Source organism: Gigantopelta aegis, chromosome 2 (genome assembly GCF_016097555.1).
Source record: "Gigantopelta aegis isolate Gae_Host chromosome 2, Gae_host_genome, whole genome shotgun sequence".
Taxonomy (NCBI): Eukaryota; Metazoa; Mollusca; class Gastropoda; order Neomphalida; family Peltospiridae; genus Gigantopelta; species Gigantopelta aegis.
Genome location: NC_054700.1, coordinates 5,254,468 through 5,270,148, shown reverse-complemented (window position 1 = coordinate 5,270,148; position 15,681 = coordinate 5,254,468). Strand labels below are relative to the sequence as shown.

The 15,681-nt window shown below is 36.7% G+C and overlaps 1 protein-coding gene and 1 non-coding gene across 2 annotated transcripts; one reads left to right on the top strand and one right to left on the bottom strand.

Moving 5' to 3' along the window:
• Nucleotides 1-231: 231 nt before the first annotated feature.
• Trnam-cau lies at nt 232-303 on the top strand. The gene has a single exon. It is a non-coding gene; the product is annotated as a tRNA-Met (tRNA).
• A 2,826-nt stretch (nt 304-3,129) lies between these two features.
• LOC121380350 (cilia- and flagella-associated protein 161-like) lies at nt 3,130-14,310 on the bottom strand. The gene is made up of 7 exons (XM_041509136.1): nt 14,158-14,310; nt 13,575-13,664; nt 12,382-12,620; nt 10,365-10,443; nt 8,338-8,496; nt 7,088-7,161; nt 3,130-5,819 (listed from the first exon to the last, which is right to left on the bottom strand). Exons 1-7 carry the CDS (start codon nt 14,227-14,229, stop codon nt 5,606-5,608), a joined length of 927 nt encoding a protein of 308 aa, XP_041365070.1. The 5' UTR covers nt 14,230-14,310; the 3' UTR covers nt 3,130-5,605.
• Between the last annotated feature and the right edge of the window lie 1,371 nt (nt 14,311-15,681).

The following is a 15,681-nucleotide window of genomic DNA, read 5'->3' as shown; positions in this document are numbered from 1 at the left end:
GACGCCATATAACCGTAAATTAACTGTGTTGAGTGCGTCGTTAAATAAAACATTTCCTTCCTTCCTATTCGCTAACACATGTTCTTAAAGATACTCTTTCTAAGTTCTACAAGAAAACTGCTGTATTTCCGAACAAAAGCGAAATATAGCGAATGTTATTAAAGAGAATGAAAATTATTGCATCAGAAAATTCATCAATATGTTATCGATTTGTCTTGGTATTTCACGTCAAGCAGAGTGGCGCAGTGGAAGCGTGCTGGGCCCATAACCCAGAGGTCCGTGGATCGAAACCACGCTCTGCTAAATATTTATTTTTTTCACTTGGGTAATACATACCACGGCCTTTGATATACCAGTCGTGGTGCACTGTCTGGAACGAGAAATAGGTGCATATTCAAGTGCTGTTGAATAAATCTTGTCAAAACTTACATACTAAGCAATGTGTCTGAGTGTTGTTGAATAAATCTTGTTAAAACTAAAAGGAACTCCAACCGTGCGCTAAACAATCACACCACGCTACTGTCTTGGGCTTCTATTGATATTACGACAACCAAGGAAAATATCGATAATTCAGAAATGAGTGCTAGTAGTGTACGCAAAACATTTTTCATTTCAACTTGTTTTCGTGCTAATATCCAATTAAGGTTCAAGCACGATGTCCTGGGCACACACTTCAGCTATCTGGGCTGTCTGTCCAGGCCAGTGGGTTAGTTATTAGTGAGAGAGAAGAGGGTGTAGTGGTCTTACACCTATCCATTGCGTCGTTAAAACTCGATCTGGATGGGAGCCGGTACCGGGTTGCGGACCCTGTACCTACCAGCCTTATGTCCGACGGCTTAACCACGACACCGCCGAGGCCGGTACGCAAAACAAAATTGTCATTAAAGATGTAATTATAGGTCTACTAGTGTGTATTGCCAGCAGACGTCAAATGTTGCGAAGACGATACGATAGTGAGTGTCGCTCTGTGTAGATAAAAATATCAAAATGGCATCTGCACTTAAAACCTGGATGTTTTATGTACCTGTCTGAAGTAAAGTTCTGTTCGGTTCCGTTATATTATGTTCTGTTGTGACAAGTCAAGGTTGTTATTGGGGTTATGTTGAGACAATAGGCGGCATATCAAAAACGACTTGGGATATAAAATTATTATTTAACTTGTAACAACAATTTGCCTTTGAAGGTAGTACCTGTCAGAAATGTCAGACAGTGCTTATAAAAACAAAGGTAATCTTTAAGATATTGCATTTGTGTTTCTAAACAAAATAAATATTTCTACGGTTGCACGGACACTAAGCCTTCATTGAAATGAATAGAAATGATGGTTTAACAACAGAACAGAAAGAAAGAAAGAAATGTTTTATTTACGGTTATATGGCGTCAGACATATGGTTAAGGACCACACAGATTTTGAGAGGAAACCCGCTGTCGCCACTACATGGGCTACTCTTCCAATTAGCAGCAAGGGATCTTTTATTTGCGCTTCCCACAGGCAGGATCGCACAAACCATGGCCTTTGTTGAACCAGTTATGGATCACTGGTCGGTGCAAGTGGTTTACACCTACCCATTGAGCCTTGCGGAGCACTCACTCAGGGTTTGGAGTCGGTATCTGGATTAAAAATCCCATGCCTCCACTGGGATCCGAACCCAGTACCTACCAGCCTGTAGACCGATGGCCTACCACGACGCCACCGAGGCCGGTCAACAGAACAGAGTCCACCGAGGACTGTCACCGAACTACAACCCGCCCTACACAACAGAGAAGAAACCCACGATGGCCACAAAGGCTATTCCTTTCATAGAACAGATGGCATCTTTTTATATAAAGTCCGCCTGATGTGCGTGGGTCGTAGGATCGAATATCCTCGACTGACCTAACGGGGTTTTACCGTATCCCAACCAGTACCCTACATCTGGTGTTGCCCTGTCTGTGTCAAAGGTCGCCCTGTCTGTGGGATGGTGTATAACAAAAGAGTCCTTGCTACTAATGGAAAAATTAAGACAGTTATCTCTTTTTTTCTGAATACTATGTGACATCCAGTAGCCGATAATTAATTAATCGATGTGCTCTAGTGGTGTCGTTAAACAAAACTAATTTTAACTTTTATATAAATTGTTCACAAATGTGATGTCATATATATGATCATAAGTGTACGAGATATGGGGTAGGGGGAAAAAACAATAGAGATATCAGGCCAAAATGAACTGCCATAAAACCTTTTCACCCTGGGTTTTTTTATATTATTATTATTCTACCCACACGATTAGTTGTCATCCATGTAAACATGTGCAGTAATTAGTTTTCAATCCCATATATAGTTGTTTGGTAATACTAGTAATGCTGTCCAGATTCGGGTATTTTTGTTTAATTCAGGCAAAATCGGTCTGCCATATCCCCTTACAAAACTGGGAGTCCGTGCGCTTTGATATATACTGATCGTGAAATAATGATTGAAATAATCCAATGTGAAACTACTATGTGATGTTCAGATAATTTGCTCAACATAACATTACCTAGTATTCGGAATGTTAATATGTTAGACTATATTATAATCAAACGTAATATGCTGAAAGTGGACGGAAAGTATATACACGTGTTTTAAAACCCCCAAAGAAACCCACACACCTCAGATATGTATAAGTAGTCCCATACGGATAAGCATACAAGACAGAGCAGTGTTGGAGCAAATCTTAGAATTGGGACAAACACGATGGAGATATTCTGTTAAAATGGGCTAGCCTCACCATGTATTTCCATCATTTCACTCACAATATTTTTTTTATTCATGTTAAAATGCGTAGTGATTAGTTTGCAATCTTTATTGCAGTCTGTTCAAGTCGACAAAAATCAGCCTCCCCCACCCTACCACACCACACCCACACATCTTGAAAAAATGGGAGCCCGCTCGGTTAGATACTTGCAGACAGTGAGCTGTTTGTGATTAAGAAATACCTCAGTCTTACTAGCCTTTTTCGCGTTGTTGGCGGAATTACCATACGCAATCAAAACCGGTAACCGACAAACATAACACACCTAAAATGTATTAACGTATACATAATGATGCTACAAATTAATGTAGCTGCTGAACACTGGACATTGATAAAGAAAAACAATCAACTGAACACAGATATATTAACTTTTAATACAGCAGGTTAGGCAAGAGACAATATATAACTAACTTGGTCATAAATAATTATATTGCAAAATATTCTTTCTTTTTCTTCAGTACAGTCGACTGTCTTAAATATAATTTTATAAAATAATAAAATTATGAAAGAACAAAGCTTAGTTTAACTCTCAAACACAGAGTATTGACAATTGTGGTTTTTACTTTGTAGTTAAAAAAGAGAGAGAAAAAAAAGAAGATAATCATAATCCAAAACTGCAATTGTGTTGATGTCAAATCTGAACAACAAAATCCATTCAAGCTGATGCCTCCTCAAGCAGAGTCCAAAAGAAGTTTTGAAAAAGACATGAAAATAGTCTTCCATGAATCTCTGTTAGACAGTCCAAAAAAAGTTTTGAAAAAGACATGAAAATAGTCTTCCATGAATCTCTGTTAGACAGTCCAAAAGAAGTTTTGACAATGATGGTATGCTTTTTATGAATCTCTGTCTGGCAGAGTCCAAATGACGTTTTGACAAACATGAAGATAGACATCCATGAATCTGTCAGACAGTACAAAAGATATTTTGAGAAAGACTTGATGGTAGTCTTCCATGAATCTGTCTGGCAGAGTCCAAAAGACATTTTGACAAAAGATTTGATGGTAGGCTTCCATGAAAATCTGTCAGGCAGAGTCCAAAAGACATTTCGTGAATCTTTGTCAGGTGTTTTGTTTATAGAACAGCCACTTCCCAGGGATGATACATCCTTCCTACTTATTAAGTCTGCATGAGAACTGCAACTCCTACAACTGGATTGATAAATCTCAGCCTGCGTAAGATTGGAACTCAGTGGACATTGTTTTGACAGTTGTGTTAGCATCCACTCATGAATCACTGTCAGAAAACAGTGATCATACCAGGTGATCATTCTACAATATACAGGATGGGGGGGAGGTATGGTGGGGTAACAATTAAAGCTGTGAATAGTGACATGCAAAGACTTGATGATCTAATTTCTCCTAAAAAATCTCAAAACAGGGTGGCACAATGATTCCACAAAAGGACAAGCAAGTGATGCCGATGTGTATTTTACAGGTACGGCAGACATGGAGCCTTCCATAAGACATTTTAAAATGCATACAGTACATGTAAGTGTGACCTCGGGGCTGACAACTGGGGGACAAATTGAGTTAGTGTATGTGATAAAAAAAGTTTGATTTGAGTGAAAATACCAAATTTGTGAACATGGCCTGGTCATATTCAGCATGGTGGACATGCTTTTGAAAATCACAAAGACGGTGCTAAGTGACAACAGTGCGGTTGAGTGCCAACCTGGTCACATAGTTGGTATACACCGGATGAGAATGACAAGTTTTTAAACTGCACAATCAGTCACTGGAATGGAAATATGGCACGGACCTCAGAACTTGAAATTTTAAAATTTGTAATCATATGTCACAAAAACCAGTAGCAAAGTCACTATGATCAGCTGTAGATTTCAAGTCACTAAGATCAGTTGTAGTTAAGATCATTTTGTGTAACAGGACATAAGAGCAGTGAAATAAGATGACATTTTAAAAATATGTGTCGATCATTCACAACTATTAAATGAGAAATGAAATATTATGCTGGTTTTACACATATCATTCACATAAATATGTAATGTAAAAAAAAACATTCAACCAAATGATTTTTGGAAATTTATTCTTAAAGACACTAACCCTAGTAATTGGTATGGTAAAATAGTGGGGTTTTCACCATTAAAGCACCCATTACTTATAATATGTTTTTATAACTTTTCTATTTTGGCAAATATGTTTCGTTTCTGGTCATCCTGGGCCCGTGCTTATAAAACGTTTAGTCCAAACTCAGTCTCTAATGACGTACCACGCATACAATTTGTATGGTGTTGTCATGACATTACTGGCTCAGTCTCTATTAGAGTCTCGAGTCTAGACTCTAAAAGTTTTATAAGCACCAGGCCTGGTGTTTGCATCATATGTAAAATAAAAAAGGTATGCAGTTCTGAAACTAGGGTCAGTGACTTTAAAATTACATTTCTTACAAATATCACTTTTTAAAATTGTTTACAACTCAACTTTCTTTACCAAACATTTTATTAAGTTTTTACCAAAACAGCTAACAACTTCATTTGTAATACATCTTCTATTAATTTATTTTTAATTTATACAGTGAAACCTGTCTAAAATATCACGTCGGAGATGTAATATTTATCCGATTTAGACAGGATCCGGTGATTACAGGGTCTCATTATAGAATTTAGAAAATTTGGTACCATGAAACTTGACCAGTTTTGACAGGATTCCGGTTTGTTCAAGGTCCGGTTTAGACAGGTTTCACTGTTCTTATAAAACATTCTGCTTTTCCCCAAAGAAAGAAAAATCTTTATGTACTCACAAATAATAAAATTCAGTTTAAAACTGTTCCCATAAATGTTCAGCGTACACCTTTTTATTTAATAAATGTCAAGAGTGTTATTTTGCACTTTGTGGAGCAGGTTCATTTTGCGAGGCCGATGTCGATGTGGTATTTGGTCGCGATGGTTCCGTGGTGGCACCAACATGGAAGGGAGCCGTCTCATCACCTGGGACATTCATCTGCATCGTCCACACGTTGGCTTCCTCCTCCGCCCGGTGAGCATCAAGGTATGTGTGTGCTGAAAGCTCATACTCCATGCCAAATTCATTCCTGAAAAGAAAAACATTAAACTTTTTGCCAATGACATTTTAACTGTTTCTACATATAAAAAATATAATTAACTAAGAGCCAGTAGATTATTTTCCAGCATATTTATATATACATACATGTATTTATTATATACATAGCAATGAAATATATTGAAGTCGTATTTACTTTTTTGTAAAAGTGCATGATTAAATTATCTCCCTTCGTCTCGGTTTTTCTTATTTAAATTTGATGATTACCAATGCATCTGATCGTATTTGAAAAAAAAAAAATGTAATTTAAACAACTGTACCTATAAAAAAGGGATACGAAGTGCAATTACGATAAAATATCTAAAACGAATTGAATACGAAGCTAAATAATGATGACACAATGTAGTGTCATCGAGTGTAAGTGTAAGAATTTAACGGCATTCGACTCGTTTTGTTTTTGTGGGAGTTTTTAGAGGATTGCTTTGTCAGGTATGTTTGCACCGCAGTATTGTTAAATAAATGTTAATAAAGATAAATTTTAATCAAATTTCTTTTTAAAAGTCCATGGTAAAGTAAGTTTTCTGGCAAAGTTCCATAGGAAGAAATATATCATGACATTACGTGTTTTCGATAGGATAAGCGAAAGATATTACCAAAAAGCGAAAGATATTGTCAAAAATTAGGAAATATGTATATAACAAATAGACCATTTCATGGTATTTTTCCGAATACGATTTTTATGTCAAATCGTGATGTGTGAAAACCATATTTTCACGAATTGCAAAGCAATGAGTGAAAATATGGTTTTTATACACCACTCGTTGACATAAAAATCGTATTCGAAAAAAAACATGAAATAGCCTGCATTCAAAGATGAATTCCATAAATACAACAATAATGGGGGCAGCCATCTTTATTACTTTAACACAGCAGTGGCTATATACACAGATCAATGTATACAACCTTGGTTTATGAGGGCTGGTTATCTATTTTAGGGGTAAAAGCCCAAAGTAAGGCTAAAACACTCCATCTAAACTGTCCCTTATAAACATATTTACGGCTAAACAAAATTATTAAAATATATATTTTGTTAAATTATGCAGCTAACATTAATTATAAAAACTGAAAAATATTAATAGAAATAACCAAGTGCACATTTTTTGCATGAAGATCTATGCAGAGTTGTACTGTGTGACACAGTCGATCACCTGATTAGAGGTCATGACCTCTCAGAAAGCATATTTCACAGTGTTAGAGACAATATATATCACATGGGTATCTCTTTGAATGTTGACATACCTGATTAAATATTTTTCTTCCACAGTCATATTTCGGTTGGTCTTGCAGTGACTTATTATTACCGGCTCATTCGCCTGTAAGAAAGTAAAAGTCTTGGTCAACATCAAATACTTTGTGATATAATCTGGGATTTCAAAATCCATTAGGGGTCATTCAACAAATATGCAACACTCTAGGGTAGAGGGAGGGGGTGTTTGTCAACTGTTATATGTACCATAATGTTTTCAAAACAATTGTCCCATTTTGTTTTTGATTTTCTCTCTAATATTTATTACAAAACCAAATAAAGAGAAATACTATAGAAAATCGTATAACCTTGCTTAAACTGTGTTATTATGGCAGGAATCAAGGGGGTGGGGGATTGTTTACAAAGAGGAAAGAGGAGTACAAAAAATGCCAAATTTTGCATTATGTAATTAGTAAACAACTCCTTTTGTAAGTGTACATGCATGGTACTTTCTAAATTCATAAATATCTCATGTATTACTAAAGCATTATGCTAATATCTGGTTCATTTCAAACAGACTGATATCTCATCATTTTCCATACACAGTATTCAAACAATTCTGTCAACATACAGTATCTGATACACTTTCAATCTATTCTCACTGCACACACATGCATCTATCAAATATAATAAATATTTCTAATGTATTATCACAGTTTTCAATAAATTTAAAATTCAATAAAATAACAATCGTTATATTTGAAATACATTATAATTATGAGAATATTTCAAATATATCAGAATAATATTTAATATATTTGAAATACATTGCAATTACAATACATTACCATACAATATGATAAAGTAGAATACATTGATAGGAACCTTCCACTGATTTTAGGTAGATATTTAGTCTAGTAATGTATTATTTTCAAATTCAGTCACTAAAACAGCAACAAATAAAGAAAAATAAACATTTCCATTTTATTAATAATAACAGAAATATTTAAAATCACATAATTATCAGTAACCAGTGATTTTAAGTAAACTTTTGCTTTCTTCTTTATTTAACATCTTCCAATTTGGACATAAAACTAGATACCCCAAAAATAAAAACACTGTAAAATATTTCTAAAATTTTGGAAAAAAAAGAGATGAACATACAGATGGATGGGTGGATGGACAGACAGACAGACAGACAGACAGACAGATGGAGACAAAACCTATAGTTGGACCAGTAGGGACTAATAATAATAATAATAATACCAACAACAATAATAAAAGTAAATGATCATCATGTTACCGGGACGGGTGTGTATTCAAATTCCATCCTGACTTGTGGGTTCTTGTGTAGGACCTTCCAGTGGGTGAGGTATGATGATTCAGCGACCAGATTCAACAGCTGGTGGCCCGATTTCTTAGAACATTGTTGAAAGGTGACCTTGTCACTCTTAAGATACAGCTTTAGAAAGAAAACAAAAAAGACATGTTCAGACCTCTGATAATTGATAATTTGCATAAACCGTTTATGGATCACACAAAAACAAATTCAGGCAACCTATTTTGTATTTACGTAACCCGGCAAAACCATGTAAATGATGTCATAAATTCAATGTGCGAACAAAAAATGGGTTACGCAAACTATATAGAGTTAAAACACTTTTTATATACTTTCCCCATAGACAGGACATCACATACCATGGGTTTTAATTTACCAGTCATGACCAACTATATGGAGTTACAAAAAAAAACACTTTTTATACACTTTCCCCATAGACAGGACATCACATACCATGGCTTTTAATGTACCAGTCATGAGCAACTATATGGAGTTAAAACACTTTTTATACACTTTCCCCATAGACAGGACATCACATACCATGGCTTTTAATGTACCAGTCATGAGCAACTATATGGAGTTAAAACACTTTTTATACACTTTCCCCATAGACAGGACATCACATACCATGGCTCTTAATGTACCAGTCATGAGCAACTATATGGAGTTTAAAAAAACACTTTTTATACACTTTCCCCATAGACAGGACATCACATACCATGGCTCTTAATGTACCAGTCATGAGCAACTATATGGAGTTTTAAAAAAAACACTTTTTATACACTTTCCCCATAGACAGTACACTTTCCCCATAGACAGGACATCACATACCATGGTCTTCAATCTGCCAGTGTTGAGGAACTGGGTGAGTTGGAGAAAACATTTCACACAAGACAACTGATCCTTAATTTGGCCCAACACACTTTAAGTGCTTACAAGTTTGGTACACATCAAAGATGATACTTTTATGAGGAACACAAAATCCTAATCCAAAATACACTGACATTAAACATTGTTTTCTTTAACAACACCACTAGAACACACTGATTAATTAATCATCAACTACCGGGTACTGGATGTCAGACATTTGGTAAGTCTGACACATAGTCATCAGAGAAAGCCTACTATATTTTTCCATCAGCAGCAAGGCATCTTTTATATTCTTTTTCACGCAGACCGTACAGCACATACCATGGTCTTTGATATTATAGTCATAGGTATTGGTTGGGATAAGGGGTGGATGGTTCATCAAGGAGGTTGAATCCTAAGACCCTTGACACACCTTGAGTGAATTATCTACCAACTGAGCTAGATCCCAATCTCAAAAGTACAAATGCAGCTACACTTTACAGCCCCTCCAAAAGGCAATCTTGGCAATTAACCAGGCCCACAGGAACTGGGAGGGCAGGGTTGTATGATGGTGGTGGGGGCAGAGTTCCTCCCACTAACGAGAGAGGAAACCTGCTGCCAACACTCCACTTTTTGATTAGGTCAGGTCATAGGGTTTTACATGTACTTTCAGATCAAGCTGTTGTAGCGTACGCCTGTCATGGGCACAGGTGCCGGCCTTGGCCGGCTCCTCCATCCAGGACATGAAAAACTATTTGGTTGGCAGCAAGGGATTGGTGTAGTAGTATTGGTATAAAGTGCCCCTATTGGCAGTAGCTAGTGGGAATTACCCCATTAGCTCAGTTGGGGGAGCACTGGACTCTTGTACTGAGAGTCTGTGGTTCGAATCATCTAAGTGGAGGTTGATTTTTCTGTTATATATGTACCAACCCACAGATAGAATAGTACATACCACTGATGTGTTACACCAGTTGTGGAGCACTGATGGGGATTGGTCCTAGATAGAGTGTTTATCAATGGGCTATCACCTGGCCACTTCACACATTATCAGCATTCAAATTTTTACTAGCTGTTGATTAAATAATGAGAAGAGGCTACATCAAACAAATATTTACTTTATAAATTAATATTTAGATACTCACACTTCCAGCTTCTTCCATTGTTTGCAACTGAAACGGATCGCCATATTTTAGTCTTGTCCCATCAGGTGACCCATCCACACTAAAAGGAAAACAAGCAATCTTGAGAGTATACTGCTACTACTAGAGCAATATACACTTCCTCTACCGGGACCAACAAATCTGTGTATCTGCTAAGTTCAAGGGCCATAACTCTGCCACAAATGGGCCAATCCTTATATGAAAGTCAATGTTGATCTGTAAGTTGTAACTACATATGATGAAGATATATAAACAAAATTTCAGCTGAATATCTTGAAGCATTACAAACAAAAAGTCTGGAACCTATATGTAGGACAGACAGACAGACAGACAGAGATGAAACCTTGTTATAAATATTACCACATCTCATTCATTCAATATCATCCAATTCAATATCATCACCTATTAATTTTATCAGATTAGACAAAGAAGAGAGGATGGGGTTAAATTAATAAAATACACAATCAATATGTATCAAACAATATACCATTAACAGATACATGTACAGGCTGTCCAGCACATCCTTATGAAAAAGTAGGACAAAAGTAGGAATGGAAATATAGAAAAAGTAGGTCAAAAGTAGGAAAACAGAAGTAAAAAGTAGGATAAACGTAGGACTGAAACAGTACGGTAAGTAGCAACATTAATCATGCTTATACTGGGAAAACAATGTGTAAACTACCATGAAAGGTAAACGTGATATGTAACAGTACACGATGAAGCTATGCACAAAACATCAGCTCAGTATCTCAGGGCATTGGAAAAAATACATAGACAGAAAATGATATGTGTGACAGATGGACAGGAGGATGGAGCTGAAAGCATACAGTCTCCTCCAGTTGGGCCGGTAGGGGACTAAATACTCTAACCCATGTACATACTACAACTCCACTACCCAGCTGAGTATTGAATGAGTACACTAATGTAGACATTCCAAAAGTAACATTTGAGTTCACGACAGTAATAAAATTTCATCTCACAACTTTCAGTGTAAATTTAATATGTTGAGATTATATATTGCCGCAAATTGGGAGATATATCTTGCTGCCAAAAAAAAATGATAATAACAAAAGCAACATACTCACTTTAATAGCAATTCGAGGCAGTTTGAAACAAAACAAAAAGTTGAAAAACTAGGTAGTTTGAAGAAAGAGTAGGAAAAATAGGACAAAGACCCAAAAGTAGGAAAAAGTAGGATCGCTGGACAGCCTGTCTGTATATAAATATTAATACGTATGTACTTTCCCACATGTAGACAGGACAGCACATACCACAGCCTTTGATATGTCACTTATGGAGCACTGGTTGTGATGAGAAACAAATTAGTCTGTCATGGAGGTTCATTCCTACAACCCAAGTTTTTCAGACAAGTTCTCTACCGAATGAATTAAGACCCCCAACGGCGGATCCATAAAATCCATTTAGGGTGTGCTACCCAATGCAACCCTCTACATTAACATCTCCATCTAGGTTTAAAGTTTGTTTTTGTTTAACGACACCACCAGAGCACACTGATTTAGTAATCATCGGCTACTGGATGTCAAACATATGGTCATTTTGACAGTCATAGAGAGGAAACCTGCTACATTATTCCCATTAGTAGCAAAGGATATTTTATATGCACCATCTTACAGACAGGATAGCACATAACAAGGCCTTTGATATACCAGTTGTGGTGCACTGGCTGGAACGAGAAATAGCTGAATGGGCCCACCGATGGGGATCGATCCTAGACCGACCGCACATCAGGCTTTACCACTGGGCTACATCCCACCCCTTTTACATCTAGGAGCCAGATGGTGCCTACTTCTATTTTTTATAGAGATAGTATGAACTTTTTAGTCGCCAGATAAATGTTTTTTACTGCATATGTGATCATATTGGTCGCAATGTAGAAGGCTGTAATGACATGTGCTCAACCCCCACAACCCTTAGATCTGCCACTATAACCCCCACCTCAAATACGAGAAAGAGCTTTGTGATAATTACAATGACAAACCTCCTAATTGCAAATGCAGTCCTCAGTATGGGTGCACACTTCACTGTTCCAATGACAGGGCAGGGATTGGACAGTACTTGAGAGAGGCGGGATTCGTCCGACATGTCTATTGCCACCATGGTCGCCTCGCGTGGTTTAATGTCCAGACAGTACACGGTCCTGTCCTTCGCCTCCTTGCAGTACAAGTTGACCACATCACCGTAGTGGACATACCCGTCTCGCGAAATGCTAGTATCTCGCTGCAAATCAAAATACACACACACACATATACACAGAAAGTAAAACAAATCAGAACTGGACACTCTGTAAATTGGAATTTTCTCAAAACCGTCCCTTTTTAAATAGTACAGAAGAGAACCTAAGTTCTAAACTGAACATACCTTACAGCACTTGTCCATTTGTCCTGACAAGTGAAAATTTACTTGCACAAGCAAAATAGACCTTGGTGGTTGTCCAGTGGACAAGTAAAAATGTTCATTGTAGTTTAATTTTTAGCAATCAAAAACATTGTCCTTGTACTTGAATAAAATAAACCATCTGTTTGGTCCCATGAGTGTTTGGTTAGAGAGGTTTCACTGTCAAACTACTGTTATTGGATAATGCAATACATCTTTTTTCTTAAATTTGCTTTCGTCAACATAACATAATTTCCTAAGAATTTCACTGCTTATATATTTATAGCATGTCTGTATTCTACCATTAGCTGAAAAGTTCATTAGTACCAATGAAGCAGCTAGGCATCTACAAGTCATAGGGCACTAGATGGGATGGGGAAAACCCCAAAACCTGGGTCCCAAGTCGATCCTGCAACCATCGTACCTCAAGGCAGGGTTTTTGCCAGCGAGTAGGCAGGGTAAAATTATGTACCCTAAAATAATGGAAAGTAATGGATACTGTATTACATTATTTATAATTTTTAGCAAGATTAAAGTATGATAACTGCTGTTTAAGTTTTCCATTAGTAGCAAGGGATCTTTTATATGCACCATCCTACAGACAGGATAGCACATACTACGGCATTTGATATACCAGTTGTGGTGCACTGGCTGGAATGAGAAATAGCCCAGTGGGCCCACCGACAGAGATCGATCGCAAACCAACTGTGCATCAAGCGAGCATTTTACTACTGGGCTACGTCTCGCCCCTTTATGGATCACTGCAAGATGCTGTATATACAAGTCTGGGCAGTTTACCTTGCTAACTAGAGTTGAAGACAAGTTTGAATCTTGCTGTATCAGTAGTTGTCCTTTTTCTCTTCTTTCTAAGAAATCTTTTAGCTGGTCCTAAAAAGAAATAAGACAAAATCCAATGGCATCCACTAGAAAACTTTAATTAATAACAAAATTAAACAAAAACCATCAACATCCATTTTACATTGAAAGTTTTCCAGGATTCTGAAAATAGATTTGTTATTGTAGTGAGCTGTAAAGTGATGTCATTGGAATACTGATGTCATTCAAATTCATCCCTGTTAAAATAGTTGTGAGTTCCAAATTGAACAGACAATTGACAAATGGTTCTTCTTTGTTTATGTCAAGCCACTTTGGAATTATTGACACAAAAAAAAACAACGCTCAAAATGTTTGCGGTACGATGTTACAATTTCAAGCACACTTATTTCAATACCGACCTCACATCATTTCTAACTTTCTCAAGACAACTGCTTCAAAATCGATACGCTGCCGCCGATTATGATATGGCAAGAATGTAAACACTGTTGTGACTGTAAAAATAAAACAAATGAGATTGATAAATATTTAAGGCATTATATCTTACTTCTTCCAGCTGTAGGTCTTCACTCCAGTTTCCAACTCTTACCGCCGGTGAATACGTTCTTACTACACTCATGATTCCGAATTAAAAGTCAATATTTTTCAGGAACCAAACGTATCAACCAAGACTTCTACCAGGAATCGTTTACCTTGGCAACAAAGCTGTCCAGCACTTAATGTTGATATTTGTCGTCTAAAAAATTTAGATGTTTTGTTAACAAAAACAAAAAAGTTTGTATTTGTAAATTATATATCAATAATTTAAAATAGATTAAACAATTAATTTTGATTGTGTTTCTGAATAACGTTAACCAATCACAAATTAAAATACATTAATTGTGTTGGTCTTGAGACGTCATAAATTTCACTGGTTGTCGACGCGCGTAACGCTTTGGAGTGCATCTAAAATACCTTACCGACCTAGCCGTGACGTTTCCTATGCTTTGTAAATAGATAAATAATAATAGACGTAGGTCCGTGGCCGAGAAAATGGCCTACAACTGCCTGACGACCGTCATTTTTTTATGAATTTTTTTTTCGTAATTTGCATTTATTTTGGAAGCTTACCCAAGTTATATTATTCCCTCCCCCCCCCCCCTCTCTCTCTCTCTCTCTCTCTCTCTCTCTCTCTCTCTCTCTCTCTCTCTCTCTCTCTCTCTCTCTCTCTCTCTCTCTCTCTCTCTCTCTCTCTCTCTCTCTCTCTCTCTCTCTCTCTTTTTCGGGCTCAATCTCTTGAGAAATTAACATATCAAAGATGCTTAAATTCAGTTTATCAAATTACACACATGCACACATGAACCACATAAAGAATATGTATGTACAAACATACACATATGCAGACGAAATACATAATTATACACATGTCTACACGCGCGTGCGCACGCACACGCGCGCACACAGACACACACACACACACGTGTCACAGACTAGTATAAACACGTCAGTATGCATGTATACACAGACACACATTCATACACAACTGTCACTGGTGTGGTAGCCATGCCGTCATAACCACACCTCTTTTTCCCCTACCACATTTTATCTTTGTATGTTGCACCAATACACCACTAATGGCTTTTGATCAAATTAAACGAAAATGTCCGAATCTGAATAACAATATATATTTATATTAGCATTACTGCCAAACAGCTAACGAATCACAACGCATTTTACATGCATTACAAATAAGTATGAGGGTAGAATGATGGAAATACATGGTAAAAAGGTCTCAGGTTAGCACATTTTGCCCGAATATCTGTATATTTTTTGCCCGAATTTAATGTTTTGTTCCATCACTAGTTGTCCCATCACTTCATCACTAGTTACACATTATTACAGCGAGTTTTGAGAAGAAGAAAAATGTATTTCCATGTTCATAAGATATGGGTCCGCATTACTTTTATATTGAAACACATCCCAACTCTTGCAGCTAACGAAAAATAAATTGTTGTGGAAAAATTGTATCCACGGCATGAAAGAGTTTATGTGTCAGTATTACAAACATATTTTAAAATAAATAATTAAATAA

Excerpts from the sequence above, each read along its gene's own strand:
- LOC121380350 (XM_041509136.1), bottom strand. The coding sequence starts at position 14,229 with ATGAGTGTAGTAAGAACGTATTCACCGGCGGTAAGAGTTGGAAACTGG. Across the intron at positions 12,621-13,574 it reads CTTCAACTCTAGTTAGCAAG|CGAGATACTAGCATTTCGCG; the intron begins GTAAACTGCCCA and ends TTTGATTTGCAG. Across the intron at positions 10,444-12,381 it reads ACTGCATTTGCAATTAGGAG|TGTGGATGGGTCACCTGATG; the intron begins GTTTGTCATTGT and ends TTTTCCTTTTAG.